The 14,917-nt window shown below is 39.9% G+C and overlaps 1 protein-coding gene across 12 annotated transcripts in view; it reads left to right on the plus strand.

The window, feature by feature from the left end:
- Positions 1-14,917, plus strand: part of LOC105832503 (syntaxin-binding protein 5) — a 36,850-nt gene that overhangs the window by 1,125 nt on the left and 20,808 nt on the right. For 11 of the 12 annotated variants that reach the window (XM_028190315.2, XM_028190314.2, XM_012673510.3 and 8 more), the window contains exons 2-12: positions 6,673-6,770; positions 7,608-7,790; positions 8,026-8,160; positions 9,928-9,991; positions 11,906-12,110; positions 12,191-12,266; positions 12,365-12,519; positions 12,705-12,996; positions 13,216-13,459; positions 13,662-13,915; positions 14,073-14,259. In XM_028190315.2, the coding sequence (XP_028046116.1) occupies positions 6,673-6,770; positions 7,608-7,790; positions 8,026-8,160; positions 9,928-9,991; positions 11,906-12,110; positions 12,191-12,266; positions 12,365-12,519; positions 12,705-12,996; positions 13,216-13,459; positions 13,662-13,915; positions 14,073-14,259 (1,893 nt within the window). Of the gene's footprint in view, positions 1-6,672; positions 6,771-7,607; positions 7,791-8,022; positions 8,161-9,927; positions 9,992-11,905; positions 12,111-12,190; positions 12,267-12,364; positions 12,520-12,704; positions 12,997-13,215; positions 13,460-13,661; positions 13,916-14,072; positions 14,260-14,917 lie in introns of those variants that run through there. The other variant, XM_028190317.1, reaches the window with a different exon arrangement.

A 14,917-nucleotide genomic window follows, 5' to 3' on the forward strand; every position in this document is an offset into this window, starting at 1 on the left:
GAGAGAAAGTACGCCACTGGCGGGCGAGTGGATGAGCATTGGCTTTAATCAGACTCACGCGCGTGCAGAATCCCCCCTTTTGTCGTCCTTTTACATTATGTAATGGTCGCGGAAGAGAAGAAGGGGGAAGAAGGGGGCCGATACCTAGATCCAAATTGAATTCAGCGATTAGGGAGACTCAAGTCATTCGCGTTTTACTCGTCATTAATCCTAAGTGCGAACGATCGTACGCTGTAAAAGCTTCCTCCTCGAGATCACTTTGTGTTCTCCGGTTTGAGCTTTCTGCTCTTTGGTTTATGTAAACAAGCCAGTGTCTGTAAACGCGCCGTGTGTCAATAGCGAGGGCTTACGTAATCCTAACTCTCTTTCGATTTATATCGCTGAATAAATTCATATCAATTGCATCTCGCGTATCTAACGGTATATCGAGCACTCCGTACTTTTCGCCAGTGGAACGAGTAAAGACTGAGAAAACGTTGTTCGCTCTTAATTTTATTATTTCCCATCTCCCCTTGATTCGAGATTGGGGAAGCCTTCCCTAAGCGGGAGTCGAGTTTACATGTTAAATAATTCGCGAAATCACGCCTCTCGAGACTGATTCACCACTTGGCGAGACACGCGAATTCTAGGCGGCTCGTGTGCTCGAGAACCTCCCCTCGAGATTGTTCACGGCTCGCGGGCTACGTAAGCCCGAAGAAGAGCGTAAACAGCGTCTCGGTGGCTGTGCCGATACTCCCCGGCTTTCGTGCACACCCACCAAAAACCACGGCTCGCGTCTATTTTCCTTTTTTATTCTTGAGCACGAGTCGTTCTTAACTGTCGGCGAAGTTGATATCGACTATCGCGCGCCTCGCGTAGTACATGTACGGTTCGTGCGCGGGAATATCCGTTACACGGTTACGGAGAAACAGATAGCGATACGATACGAGGTGCAGATATACGAGAGAACGAGCACGCGAAACCGCGCGGACGATTAGGGGAGGGAATAGGTATAGAAGAGACTCGTTTCCTAAACGTTTGAAATACGGCCGCGTATTTTTGTTGCGCGCCTCCCGCGGCCGCCACGCTGCCGATCGATCTTCCCCCGATACACATTTTCCCGGCCTTCGCGATCTCTCACCGTCAGGCGCGTTGCAATTTTAATTCGTCTTTCTCGCGGGGGGATCGTTTTCCTTCCTCTCCTCCCCCCTCCCCCCCGTCCGCGGCGATGATCAATTCAGGCGCGGCACACCTTTTACCATTCGTCGTCGTCGTCGTCCCGACTCGACTCGTCAAAAAGTCATCGAGTCGCGCCGATTAAATCGGGTCACGATTGCGATTTTCATTGGCGAACGGCATTGCACGTTTGTCCCCGCTGAAATCATCGCTCGATGCGCGTAGGCGAGTATGCGCGCGTAGTCACCGCTATTTATTTTAATTCTCTCGTTCCGTCGCGCGAGGCGAGGATGATGACATTCGCTCGCGCGCGCCACGCCGCGCGCCGCCGCGCCGATTCGACATGCAATTTCCATTCGACGTGTTCGATACGGCGAATGTAGGAGCCGACGACGAGCGAGGGGACACGCGAATTAGACGCGGCCGGAGTGTTTTTTTTTTCTTTCCTTGCCGGACGATAAAACACGCGGCCTGCAAATCGACGAAGCTTATCTCGCACGCGTTCGCTTCCTCGTTTGTGCATCATCGACGCGATAACGCAATCGCCGTGGCATGCGTTTGTGTTGCGCGCGGACAAAACTCCACGGTAGCTCTTTTGCGAAAACGATGATACGCTGCATGCGCTGCATAATTGCTATTGCTGACGGTTTATCCGGAGCGAACACGGTTTATCGTCCTACCTGACCATTTGCATACATCCCGCGAATATACCACGGAAATTTCGGGCTAATGCACATTTGAGAGAGAGAGAGAGAGAGAGAGAGAGAGAGAGAGAGAGAGAGAGAGAGAGAGAGAGAGAGCGCATCCTAATGAATATCGATCGCGGCTCTTAAGAGAAGGTATCACTTGACGCCGCGGAATTTTACTTCGGTCAACCTAATAGATTATAAAGTTCAGGAGAGCGTGTCTGTGTCTCTCTCTCGCTCCGAAGAGTAGACTATCCCTGTCTGCGTTCATACATAATTTTCTGCTACACTCAGCGCTCGTGAGACATCGGAAGAGTGATGTAAGACGCAAAGTGGAAGTTCGAAAATCATCCGTGCGTGTTTGGCGCTTTTTATCTTATCGTCTTCCTGCTCGTTGTATCTCATTTTCGATACATTACGGAGATTGAAGCGCGAGATTAATGGTGACGCGATCGAAACTTTTGACGAGGCCTGTTATCATTTCAATTCATCGCTTTAATTTTTCGTCCGTAAATTCCATGCGGCGGGTGATAAAATGCGGGGAAGTGTATCATTTGTACTTCCAATAAAAGCAATTTATAGGAGACGCATGTGACAGATCTGTCAATATGCCGCGAGTTATGATGACTCGCCCCTCCTCCCCCTCTCTCTCTCTCTGTAACTGTAGGCAGTACATCGCCAATAAGGAATCTCATTGTGCAATGCATCCAGAGAACTACCTGCCGACGCTCGAGCGCATTGATAAACGGTGACCTCGCGTAGACACACAGGACTCTGATCTTAATTAATTACATTACTACGACTTCTCTTCTCTTTCACGTCTCTTTCACGGCAGCCTGAAAGAGGGCTCGTCCCGTCGTTAATTTTTTTTTTATTTGCGACGATTCTTCACGCAGAAATTCGCCGGCGCGATAAAAAGGTGCGAGGACGCGTATAAATCTGCGGGGAAACGCGCGCGTTTTTCCTATCCCGTTCGAGAGATAACTCTCCGGCGTCGACTCCCGTGCGTAATCTTTCGTTCGCGAACGCGAACGTGGAAGACAGCGGATCATTTTTCGCGCACGCAGCTCGGCCGTGACGGCGGTAAAAGGAAAAAAAAAATCAACGACGGCACACACGGAAAAAGAGAGAGGCGCGGGTGCTACCTTGCGAGAAATTAGAAATTACGTCGCGACATATAATACATTCATTTGAGCACGCGCGTATCTGAATCTGTCAGCAAGGCGGAAATAATGGCCCCAGGCGCTGCAGCTGCGCTGGCGGTCGTATAATAGAAAACGCAGAAATGAATAAATTCGAGCTCGCGATGCAAAAGAGAGAGCGGCGATACGAATACCACGTCAGAGGTACGTGGCCGTTATTTTTAAATTTTTCTGTCGTCGGATTGAACGGCGGGCGCAGATATTACTCCTGCCATGGAGGATCCATTATGATCGACGGTATTCCCTTTGTTCGGCTCTACCCCGAAAAGGTTTCATATCGGGCGGCCGAAAAATCGGGCGAGATCCAATCTTGAAGAGAGCGAATTTCCGCCGATTTTCCCCCGCCGCATATTTTTCATTATCTCCTTCACAATGGATGTAGAATCGTTCATGGATATAGAATGAATAATTGCTTCCTTTATGTAAATAATTCCGCTCGGAGGACAATTTATCTCTACGCGTTCTTCCGGTAGGACTGTACCGTTGCAGTTTCGGAGTAACGGCACACCTTTTATCTCCGCGCTGTTTTGCATGCCGTGGAAGAAGAGAAAAAAAAAAGAGCGGAAAAAGCGAAGCGAAGCCGACGCACGCGCGTCAAAGTTTTCACTGGCGAAAAATTGATAGCAACCTTGATATTGAGCCGACGGAGCTATGGGCCACTCGTGTACATTTCACCGTATCTATCATATTTCGCTATATCACCTATGTCCCGTATGCGCATTGTCGTAACTCCTGAACCTCAAGATCAGGCATCAATTTTGCCCGAGCAGCGTATCACCTCGAAGACAACGAGAATAATCGAGGATGCATTCAAGGCCATACAAATTGCCGTTCGAGCGAACAGCGACGATCCGAATTTCAAGAGACGACGTAGTGTCGATATTTAAAAAAAACTGTCACGTGCCAATACGAAATTTATATATCCGAGAGAATTTGCTCTCGGAATCTCTGAGATCCGTCCGTTTTTATTGCTCTTTCGTGGACGTTTAACAAAATCAGAGCAGCTCTCTTCGGGCTTGCTTTTCACGTTTGTATCAAATACGGAACAATTAATTAAATATTATCTCGGTAACGATATAAACGTATATGCCCTTGTATAATATCGCGAGCGAACACTGGGAAACTGTACCGATAGCACATATATAGTTGGGAGATATAATTAATTATTTATTAATTGCAGACTTGTGTAAAGATAAATGTGTTTTCGCTCACAACTTTATATATATGCCGCTCGCGTTTTGATTTACAATAAAATTACACAGTTCCTGCCGCAATTTAATTTGCGCTATAATGTCATCGTTTCGAGCGAAAAATCAAAGAATGCCGGGAGGAAAGCGAGATTCATTTTCCGTTAATCTAATATCTAAGTCAATGAAAATCTTCCGCTACACGCGGCTTGATTTTCTGAAAGTAGGCTGATGCCAAATGAGCGTCTAATGATGGTCTATAAGCGATGGCACATATATTTACGTAAATTTGTACTTTCCTTCGATTGCACGTGCATTTCGTGTCCGCTCAAACAGATAAAGCGACACGGCGGCGAATTTGCATATTCTCAGAAGTGTTCGAACGTGTATTGCCATTATACTGCGGCTAGCGTGTGGCTCGGGAAATTTTTATTCGCACCGCGCCGCAGAGAATACGCGGTCGGACCGCGCGTGCATGTGTGCTCGCTCGGATTGTCGCACCTGCGGGGGCAATTGGGTACTATGAGCAGCCGTCCTGTCGCCGCAAATTACAATACAATCGTCACGCTATAACACGATCGAGTGAAACGCTTTCTACCCGACGATAATCCGTGCCCGCCGCCGCTGCGTGAGCGGATTAATTTCTGTGCGGCCGCGAACTTACATCCCCGCGACGGGAAAAACCTCTATTTTCCTCTCTTTCTCTTTTTGCATGCTTAATTTAAATTTGTTCCCAGAATACAGAAATGTGGATTTACAAACAGATAGATTGACGCTCGATGGTTTTGTTAAACGCAAACGTATCTTTTCGGAATTAGGTCAATAGTTTCGCGTCGGTGTTCTCTCGTCGTACAGAGCCAACACTTTCCTCGCGCACACGAGAGAGCGGTCAACTTTCAGAGCGTTTGTTCGCAAATTAGAAATTTAATAATTTCAAAGTCCATCGATGCTGCACTGTGATAAGGGTGAGGATTACTGCATCCGTTTGACCGATACGATTTCTGACCTGATTTTATTCGCACGCAATGAAGCGATGAAGGTATAAGCGAAGGGTGAAAAAGTCCCGGACATGCTCTTTCGAAACGTCAATCAACCTTGATATTGCAAGTATATCGAGTGGAATATCGCGAGTAAACATCGCGAATACAATACTGCGCATAATAACGCATTGTTAATGAAATTACACGATTAATTATACCTGAGCTGTGATTATTCGATCGGGCGCCGGTGTAGTTTCGAAAGTCCTCCGCAATCCTCTTATTTCGCGCAAGTAATTTTTCGTGCAAAGTACCTCACGACGGTGCTGACGACAGGTCTATCAGCGATCCGACGAGCCGGCCCGGCGGAAATTGCGCGTGGGCGAGCCTCCCTCGGGGACATCAGCGAAATCAGGGAGGAGCGGGAGGAAGAGCGGGGGGTAGATGGTTCCTCCTGTGGGCAACCGTAACTTTCGTATCGCCGTATTTTAACCCACTTCCCTTACCGCCGGCGGCAGTGGTGGCCGGTGAAATGGAACGAGGGCAGTTTTCACCGGCAGCGAAAAGCGGTTGGCGGATTCGAGTCCCGCTGCACCAAAATCGACCTCGAAAGCGTGCACACCTCGTCTATGTGTGCTCTCCACCACTACCACCACCTCCTTCTTCTCGACCGGCCGCGCTCGCGGTTAGTCCTAAACAAGGTTTTCCCGGCCGGTTCACGTGATCACGCCGATCACGCCGATTCATCAAGTGTAACGTAGAACTTGCGAATTTTTCCTTTATCTCTTTCTCTCTCTCTTCCTCTCCCTTTAAATCGATTTTGATTTTGAGCCGCAACGAAGATAGTCGCGAGAGCAAGCTCCGCGAAAAGCGCGCGGTAAGGCGCACATCTTCCATTTCATAAGATTACCTCATCCCTCGTTTTGCACGGTAAAGCGGAGCGAACTGAAGTTCTAAGCCAAGTTTCTTGAGCGGAGAACGGTGTAAGCCATGATGTTCTATATACCGGCATATACGGCCCGTAGTGTCGCGTGTCGCGTTACTTTACGTGACGTAAGTTTTGCCCATAAAAATGCCTACTTTTTGAACGCGAGGGAAAAGTTCTTGTTTAAAAGTTCGGAGAAATGGAGGAAATGTCTTTTGTTGCCACCTTCGGTGTCGGCTTGTCCCGATGACCACGGGAAAGCAACTCTATGGAAAATCGAGGATAATGTCCGATGAAGTCGACTTTAAATACCCACAACGAACAATACGTATCGCTAACATTTACGGGCAACAAAGGTATAGAATTAACAGTAGCCAGGTTGTCCACGAAGTATACAATAGGAGCCGATGAAACAATACTCGTCCCTTCCCCTCCCCGTTCGTCTGATATATCTCCGCAACCCCTTGCTGTGATGAATAGTCTCTTCCATGCGGCTAAAGCAGGAAAGATGGCATGAAACGGACGCCTTTTATGTTACAGACATTCAGACATGGCTTCCCGCATCAGCCGACAGCGTTGGCATTCGACCCAGTTCAAAGGCTCCTAGCTATTGGCACTAAATCAGGATCTCTCAGGATGTATCCTTCGACATTATCGTTAATACGGTGGCATCCCGCAATTAAGCGACCCTTTCTTTCCGAGCAGAGGGAGAAAGATGTGCGGTTTAATCATGACTGCACTTAAGTGATACAATTTTTATTCTCTCTTTCTCTCTCTCTCTCTCTCTCTTCTAATTTTCTTTTTGCGTGATATGTATTATTGTGCGGCGTCGAGTAACTCTAACTTTTTTTTTGGTCACGTATCGTCAGTAAATGTACTCGCCTAATTCTGTTCTCATTGCAAAACAATACTTGTCGAGAATACTGGCGGAAGTAAAAAAACATGTACTCGTCGCCCGTTTTTGTAACCGCTATAAAAAATTTCGGGTATCAACGGGTTTGTACAATTTTAGCGGATTAATTACACGGTCCTGTCGGTCCGTGGCTCTTCGACCGTGTGTTTTTACACGTCAGTGATTTCATTGATCTATCGTGGCCAAAGTGTAGTAATAGATGTTCATCGCAGTTCGGTGGGCATTACTAACTATCGCGATGAACTATAAACGGAAGAGTTTCAATCTCGCTGTCAATTTCGATGTAATATTAAAATTTTTGCATTCTTGCATATTTAAGAAACTTTATCTTTCTTTTGGATATGAAATGCGGAAATGAATCAGTATCGATGAGAATTTTTTAATCTTGCTCAACTTTTTATGCATACTTTTAATAAATTATCGCGCGATGTGTGAGAGAAAAATAAAAGACGCATAAATATGCGGAATTATGATTATTAATACGCGATGACGTTTCACGATTGCGGTTGTATATATGTGAGTATTTTCCTTAATTAATTTGATGCCACGAAAACAAAAACAGTTTGGGTAGACCGGGCGTGGATGTACATGTTAAACACGAAGAATGTGTGGCCGTGCTGCGATTGCAGTTCCTGATCAACGAAGGAGCGTTGGTGTCCGCTACGGAGGACGACACCTTGCATTTATGGAACTTCCGTCAGAAGATACCGCAGGTGGTACATAGCCTCAAGTTTCAGAGAGACAGGTCAGTCATTAGCGCGCGACGGGCTAATGTTACTTTGCCTAATTTTAAGCTTTGAGCTTCGCCTTTTATATACACGATTTGTGCATCGTATATCTAATGGCTCTACGCTTTTAATCAAACGTTGCACGAATGAAATGTGATACACTTGAGAGATTTCACATTTCGCAAGCGCTAAACTACTTGAACTTTTCGGCAACGAGTGTTAATTGGAACGTGTAATATTCGTTTTCGACAGAATCACTTGCATTCATTTGCCGCTACAAAGTAAATGGTTGTACATCGGAACCGATCGAGGAAACATTCACATACTGCACATTGAAACGTTCGTTCTATCCGGATATGTAATTAATTGGAACAAGGCTATCGAAGTGTAAGTATATTGTATATTTTTGCTACTAAGATATTTAGTAATTTTAATAAGTGAAACGGTGCGTATATACCGATGCATTTGAACACCGATATGTCTAAAACAAATCACATACGTCGTATACGATAAACGCATGCAAAGCATAATAAATTCTAATGTCAGTCTTCATAATTTCTAATTCCACTAATTGCGAGCGTACAAACACGTTTAACATTTTCGTTGCATTAAGGTAAGTAATTCGAAGTGAGCTGCCACTTAACATGATTGATTTCAGCGATAGGATCTGCAGTACAAAGGGCAATAGTACGATGTGAATCCCCCCTGAATTTTTAGCGCTTGATTAATTAAGCATTGTTTCAATGAATTTTATAAGCGGAAAGATTTTCTGCAAAAAATAGCGTGTCAGATAAAAGATTTATATAAAAATTTTAAGATATTGGCACTTTAAGTTTGTATTACGGAAAATATAATGGTTGTATTTGCGGATATTTCTTTTAATTTGAAAAACATTTTTCAAGCTAGTATAATTCCTTGCCCATCGATTTATTACAGATTAATTGACATAAAATATGTGCTTCACGTGTGCACTCTTAAATTTATTACCTTATAAATCTGTATTATGACATTAAGTAAGGAGTTATAGTGGCTTAGAGAAAATGTTTCAAATTGAAGGGAGTATATTATATATTAGCTATTTGTGTCATTTTTACTAGACATTTACATAACAGATTAGCACTTGCTGTGTCTCGAAAGAAAGAGTATCTCTTAAATATTTTTTCAAAAAGATGAGTGAAAAGTATATGTATTTTCAGATCCCGTTTCCTTATAACTAATTCCTTATAACGGATGTGTCGTTCAGGATTGTGTCCTAAATGTGTGAATGTATGGGTCAATTAAATTTCGATGGACGGATAACATTCGCGTGGAGATTGTCTCCAATAAAAACTCTATTAGTATACTATATACCTATACTTTATTAACACTGGAAGGAACAGACGTCAAAGACCTGTAGTTCTTTATTGTGCCTGACTGTAGACATATAGATGTGAATGTGGCAGTGATGGTATAAGGGTGCTCATTATAAGTGTACCACCATTGGGACTTAAACCATATTATCCACGTTATAAACTAAAGATTATTAAAAATTATTAATCGTAGAAATTGGCCCAGTTCAAAATTGTCTGACAGTCAAAGTAGACTTATTCTTATTTTCAACATGGATGTCTTTCCCGATAGGACTTGCGTCACAGAATATCAATTTGATTAGTAAATAAATTACAGACAACGTGGCTGTACCTCAGACATTAGTGTATAATTAGCTACGAATAACTCCCAATAGCGAGACACTTAAAATAACTTATGTAAACGAATCCCGTGATCTTCCTTCTACTTTTCGAAAATTTATTGCTATTGACGAAGCCTATTAATACCTCTATATTTGATTTATCGGTATTACGCGCTACAAAATCTTTCACTATTTATTATAACTATTTAGGTATGCTTTATTATTTATTCTTTGTATACTAATCAACCACGATTTCCTTATCGTATTTCGTGAAAATACATAATACAGTGCCAATTAATATATAAAGATATTATCGGCACATTAATTAAATAACGTAACAACTAAGCTGAAGCACAATAATGATAAAACTACAATGAAACACATCGGTTAAAGGCCGCACACAAGTTTTATATATGTTTCACAATAACACAAAAATAATGGTTCTCTTATACATGTGTCTGTATATACATATATATATTTTTCAGATCTAGAAAGACTCACCCTGGTGCTGTAGTACACTTGAGTGATAATCCTTTAGATTTGAGCAAGGTACGCGCGTTTTTTGAGTACGTTTTTTTTTGCATTATTATTCCATCCTTATCATAATTTCATAATTGACATTATTCAATTTTATCGTGACGCGTGTAAAGAAGAAAAAGGAACATTTGCGCGTGATTGGCGTTTATTCAGTATTCTTTCTTACAGACTTGGATTATCTGTCTAGATCCAAGCCGATAAGTGCAAGTGTGTGCTTGCATGTTGTATGTGTGCATGCGTGCATGCTGTCACTGTTGTGTATACAAACGGAGGAGAATCAAAAACGCCTATCTCATTAAAGAGAGACAAAAAAAGAAGAAAGTCCATATTGATTGATTCTAATGAATCAATCGGTCTTATAAATCGATGAAAGTCATACCGCGATCATAATCACTCATCTTTTTACATATTTTATACGAGTTCATTGTTAGAGTTCAACTTCTGACAACGAAGTTCAACTTCTATTACGGATCTTATATATATATATGCAAATATATCTTCTATTTACCTACTAATTGTGCAGTCATGAGTGTGTGATGAGTGTTTGTGTGTTCCGGTTGCGTTTGCAACTTTTTGTGTCGTTGATATTGATAGTTTAACCCTTCGTTGTCATACTTCCGTCAAGTAACACGATTGTCACACTGAGTCCAACAGACCCTGTATAAAATTCGTTTGTAGTTCAAAAAGTATCAGAGATATTAATGCAAAAAAATTAACATATACTTTAAGAGAATGTATTCCAATTATTTACATAGTAAAATTTGATTATTAAAATAGTAAAAAAATGCTAAAAGTAAAAAATTAATAACTTTTAATTTTTAATATTTTAAGCTAAAAATTTAACAGATTACTTATGAAATTTTGTATTTCAAAAAAAGTCCTTGAATCGTTATTCCAAAAAAGATATTTGATACTCGGGTATGTAGCTCTTTTCGATAACTTTCTACAGTTGCTCAAAGCAAACTGACGCTCTTCCTGCCTACGAAATAGTTTTAATGTCAAGAAGATACTTTAATCTCTTAAGAGATGGCTTCATAAGTATCATTTTCTATCTTCCACGAAAGATATGCATCATCAAAGTAAAGTGCAGGGTCCACTGGACCCTACGTGACAACGAAGGGTTAAATTTGATATTATATATATGTAATACCGTATAAATATAATGTGCTATTTGATTTTTCTTGATTATAATTGTGTAAGAAAACGTGTATTATATTATTTACGTCGAACACGTTATTTGTTATAGAAAAGTGCATTTAAAAATCGTACAGATAAAATAATTACTGAGAATGTATCTCGATTTCAATCGATATCCGTTAGTTGTATCTATATTCTTGTTTCTAAAAGTGTTACAGAAAAACATCTCTTTAAAACAGTAATTATACTAAACTATAAATAAAATTATCAATTATCATTAAGGATTAATTATAAATCTGCGATGTTTTATTTGAGAAATTTAAGCTTTTTGAGTAAAAAGTCTATTAGTCATATTTAATGTCAAAATTAAAATATTGCATAATTAAATTGTTACGTTGTGCGTATCATAAAATTTTTTCGATCACGTAACGTGTATAACACGGTCTGCCTGTTTAATTAACTTCGATTACAAAAATCCTCGTGCATCTCATTCGTCTTTCTTCGGCAATCGATAATTAACATCATGCGCAATCATCGTATTTCCAAATTTTATCTGTGCCCTTTGCACAAAACTTGTAGAAACCATTGTTCACTACATTTTTATACCTGATATCTCTATGTATATGCTAAATGTATTTTCGTGACAACAGAATCGAAACATATTGTAAGAGAATACATTTTGTCACCTATATATACATATATCTATCTATATCCACGTGTCTTGTTTCAAGGAAATACATCTGAATAATAAGTGCATTTTTCTTATACGTGCGGATGCTTTGTTTTCAGATGCTCATAGGATTTTCGTCAGGGCAAATTGTTCTGTGGGATTTAAAGACCAAGATTGCTGACTATAGATGTCAAACAGATGATGTATTAACATCGATAACATGGCACCATGAAGGTAAACAATTTATGTGCAGTCATTCGGACGGCTCCCTTTCGACTTGGACTGTTCGGCAATTAAAACCAAGTAGTGTAACATTTCCACATGGTAAGAATCTCGATTGATAATTCGATAATTTACTCAACTCAAAATGTAAAACAATTTTTAATTTAATATTTCTTTTACAGCAAAATTCACTAAAGACGGAGAACCTGAACGTTGCAAAGCTATTCAGAAAGTAGAATGGAAATTATCGAGATCGGGGTAAAATAATATATCTTATTTTTTGACGATGAAAGAATATACTTTTAATTCACGATCCTCCGTTAATCTTAATATATATTCTAAACATATACTTTCAGAGAAGCATATGTGATATTCTCTGGTGGATTAGCACAGGACACCACTGGGAGAACACCCAGCATTACGGTGATACATGGAAAAACTACTACGGTGCTCGAAATGGAACATAATGTTGTAGACTTTATAACGCTGTGTGATAGTCCATGGGCTAGTGGTACGGTAGAACATGCTTTTAGTATTTTTTAAAATAAAATATTACCCTTTTTTGTAACTACAAGTCGTAATCTCTGTCGAGTGCAATATAAACGAAATGAAAAATTTATCGATATATATATGCCTTCAGTATGTTATAATTATTTAGTATCGGTAATCTCACTGCTATTATTTTACACTTTTTAGATTTTCAAGATCCTTATGCTGTTGTTGTTTTACTACAAAATGACCTGGTTGTGATAGATTTGTTAACTACTGGATTCCCTTGTTTCGAGAATCCATACCCTATGGATATTCATGAGTCTCCTGTGACATGTTGTGCATATTTCGCGGATTGCCCTTCGGATCTAGTACCCGCATTTTATTCCGTTGGATCTAAGTCGCAGAAGAAGACCGGTTTTAGTGAGAAAGAATGGCCTATTTCTGGTGGCGAATGGAGTTCCAGTTCTAGCAGTTATAACGAGATTATTCTTACCGGGTAATATAGACGCAACTTTGTATTAATAAACAAGGAATTTGTCTCTTTAATCACGCGATGACATTCATAGTATTAAAATACACGATCATAATATCATAAGTTACTATGCACAGTCATGTTATTATGCACGTACCCGCGTTACACTTTGTCATAAGTTAGGCAATAATCAATAATCAAGTTGCTTAAATTTCTCTATCTACATATATACGTTGTTCGCAGGCATGCCGATGGAAGTATAAAGTTTTGGGATGCTTCAGCGGGAACATTACAAGTTCTTTACAAACTAAAAACGGCAAAACTTTTCGAAAAAACTAGAACGCGTAGTATAGATGTTGAGGAAGATCCGTTAGCGATTCAACTTATCTTCCTTTGTCCTGAAAGTCGGAAATTAGCTATTGCAGGAAGTGGCAAGCATGTCGTGTTGTTTAAATTTAAGAAGGTTGAAAGTATGTCTGAAGTAGTGGTAAGTTATCATACTTGTTTATTAATGCACTACTTCTTTCTACTACTAACATTAAATGTAAGATGAAAAGAATAAAACGCGATATTTTTTTCTTAAATATTGGGTTACTTCGTTAAATTCTATTTACATATAATAACAGTATCTTTTTCATGCTGTATCTAATCTTCTCTTTCTTGTAAAACATTTTTTTCTGATATTATAGACTTTAGAAATATGCTTATCGGTGGATTCAGTAAGAGAGGCGGACAATTCACCTGATCGTGAATCCCCAGCAACGGGAAACATCGGAAACGTGGAACCGAAGACCATAGAATTCAATCATCCGCTCAAAGTCAAGACGGGTTTGCAGAAAAGGCCAGCCGGTTTTCAAGCGACATTGATTTGTTTGACAACGGCACCTCCTGGAGAACAACCTGAAAATATAACGTCCCTCAGTTTAAATTCCTCTTACGGCCTGTGAGTATAATTCACAGAATTGTATCAGCTATTGTAACGTACAAGAAAATTTTATAATTGACATTACTCTACATAGTTATGCATAAATTTTATAAATTTTAAAAATATTCTATATCATAGGCAGAAATAATACAAGGAAAAATATTTTATTGTTTAGATTGGCCTACGGAAATGAATCGGGGTTAGTGATAGTGGACATCGTGCAGAAAATCTCCTTAATTGTATTGAACACTAGTGATCTTGGAAGTGGCGATCCTTATCAACGCGTCTTACGAAGTCCGAAACGACAGGACGAATTAAAACGGGAAAATGAAGACAAGGCAAGGAGTCCAAGTACAGATCAGGTAAAATGTTTTTTTTTTTTTCGACTAGAACTATGTACATGTTGAATTTCCCCATAAGTCCTGCCCTTGATTTTATCTAGAGGAATTTAGAGTTTTTTTTTCATTTCACTCTTGCATTCCGCTTTTTTAAATGCCAACATTATTTTTTATTGCATGATTATAAAATGTTTATATAAGTTAATTGCTACAATTATATGAAAGAATTTAGAAAAAATATTGCGGTTTTCATGATTGAATAAAACATTTTGCTTTCAATTGTGTACATATAAATTATCATTTCAAAATTCTGTTAAAAAGAATAAATTATCACATGTATGTGTATATATATAAAAATTAGATATTTAAATCGTATTAATTTGCACAGTGCAACATTTTTCTTAAAAAAGTAATGACCTAAAGTTTTTTATGTAATTTATTAATTTAATTTTACTTGAGGAATCTTTCTCTTTTTTTGAGGTTGACTCTTAATTCTCTAATTTGACTCTAAAATTCTTTCTGAAATTTTATGCATTGCACTATTATTCGCTAAAAAGTATATAATCTCATCATTTTTAAAAATCAGTCTTAGATACATTATAAAGCAAAATAATTGTTGGCAATAAAAAGGTAAAGTATATCCATTCTCATTCTAAAGAACGCGTGAATATTTTCTTAAACA

Source organism: Monomorium pharaonis, chromosome 7 (genome assembly GCF_013373865.1).
Source record: "Monomorium pharaonis isolate MP-MQ-018 chromosome 7, ASM1337386v2, whole genome shotgun sequence".
Classification (NCBI taxonomy): Eukaryota; Metazoa; Arthropoda; class Insecta; order Hymenoptera; family Formicidae; genus Monomorium; species Monomorium pharaonis.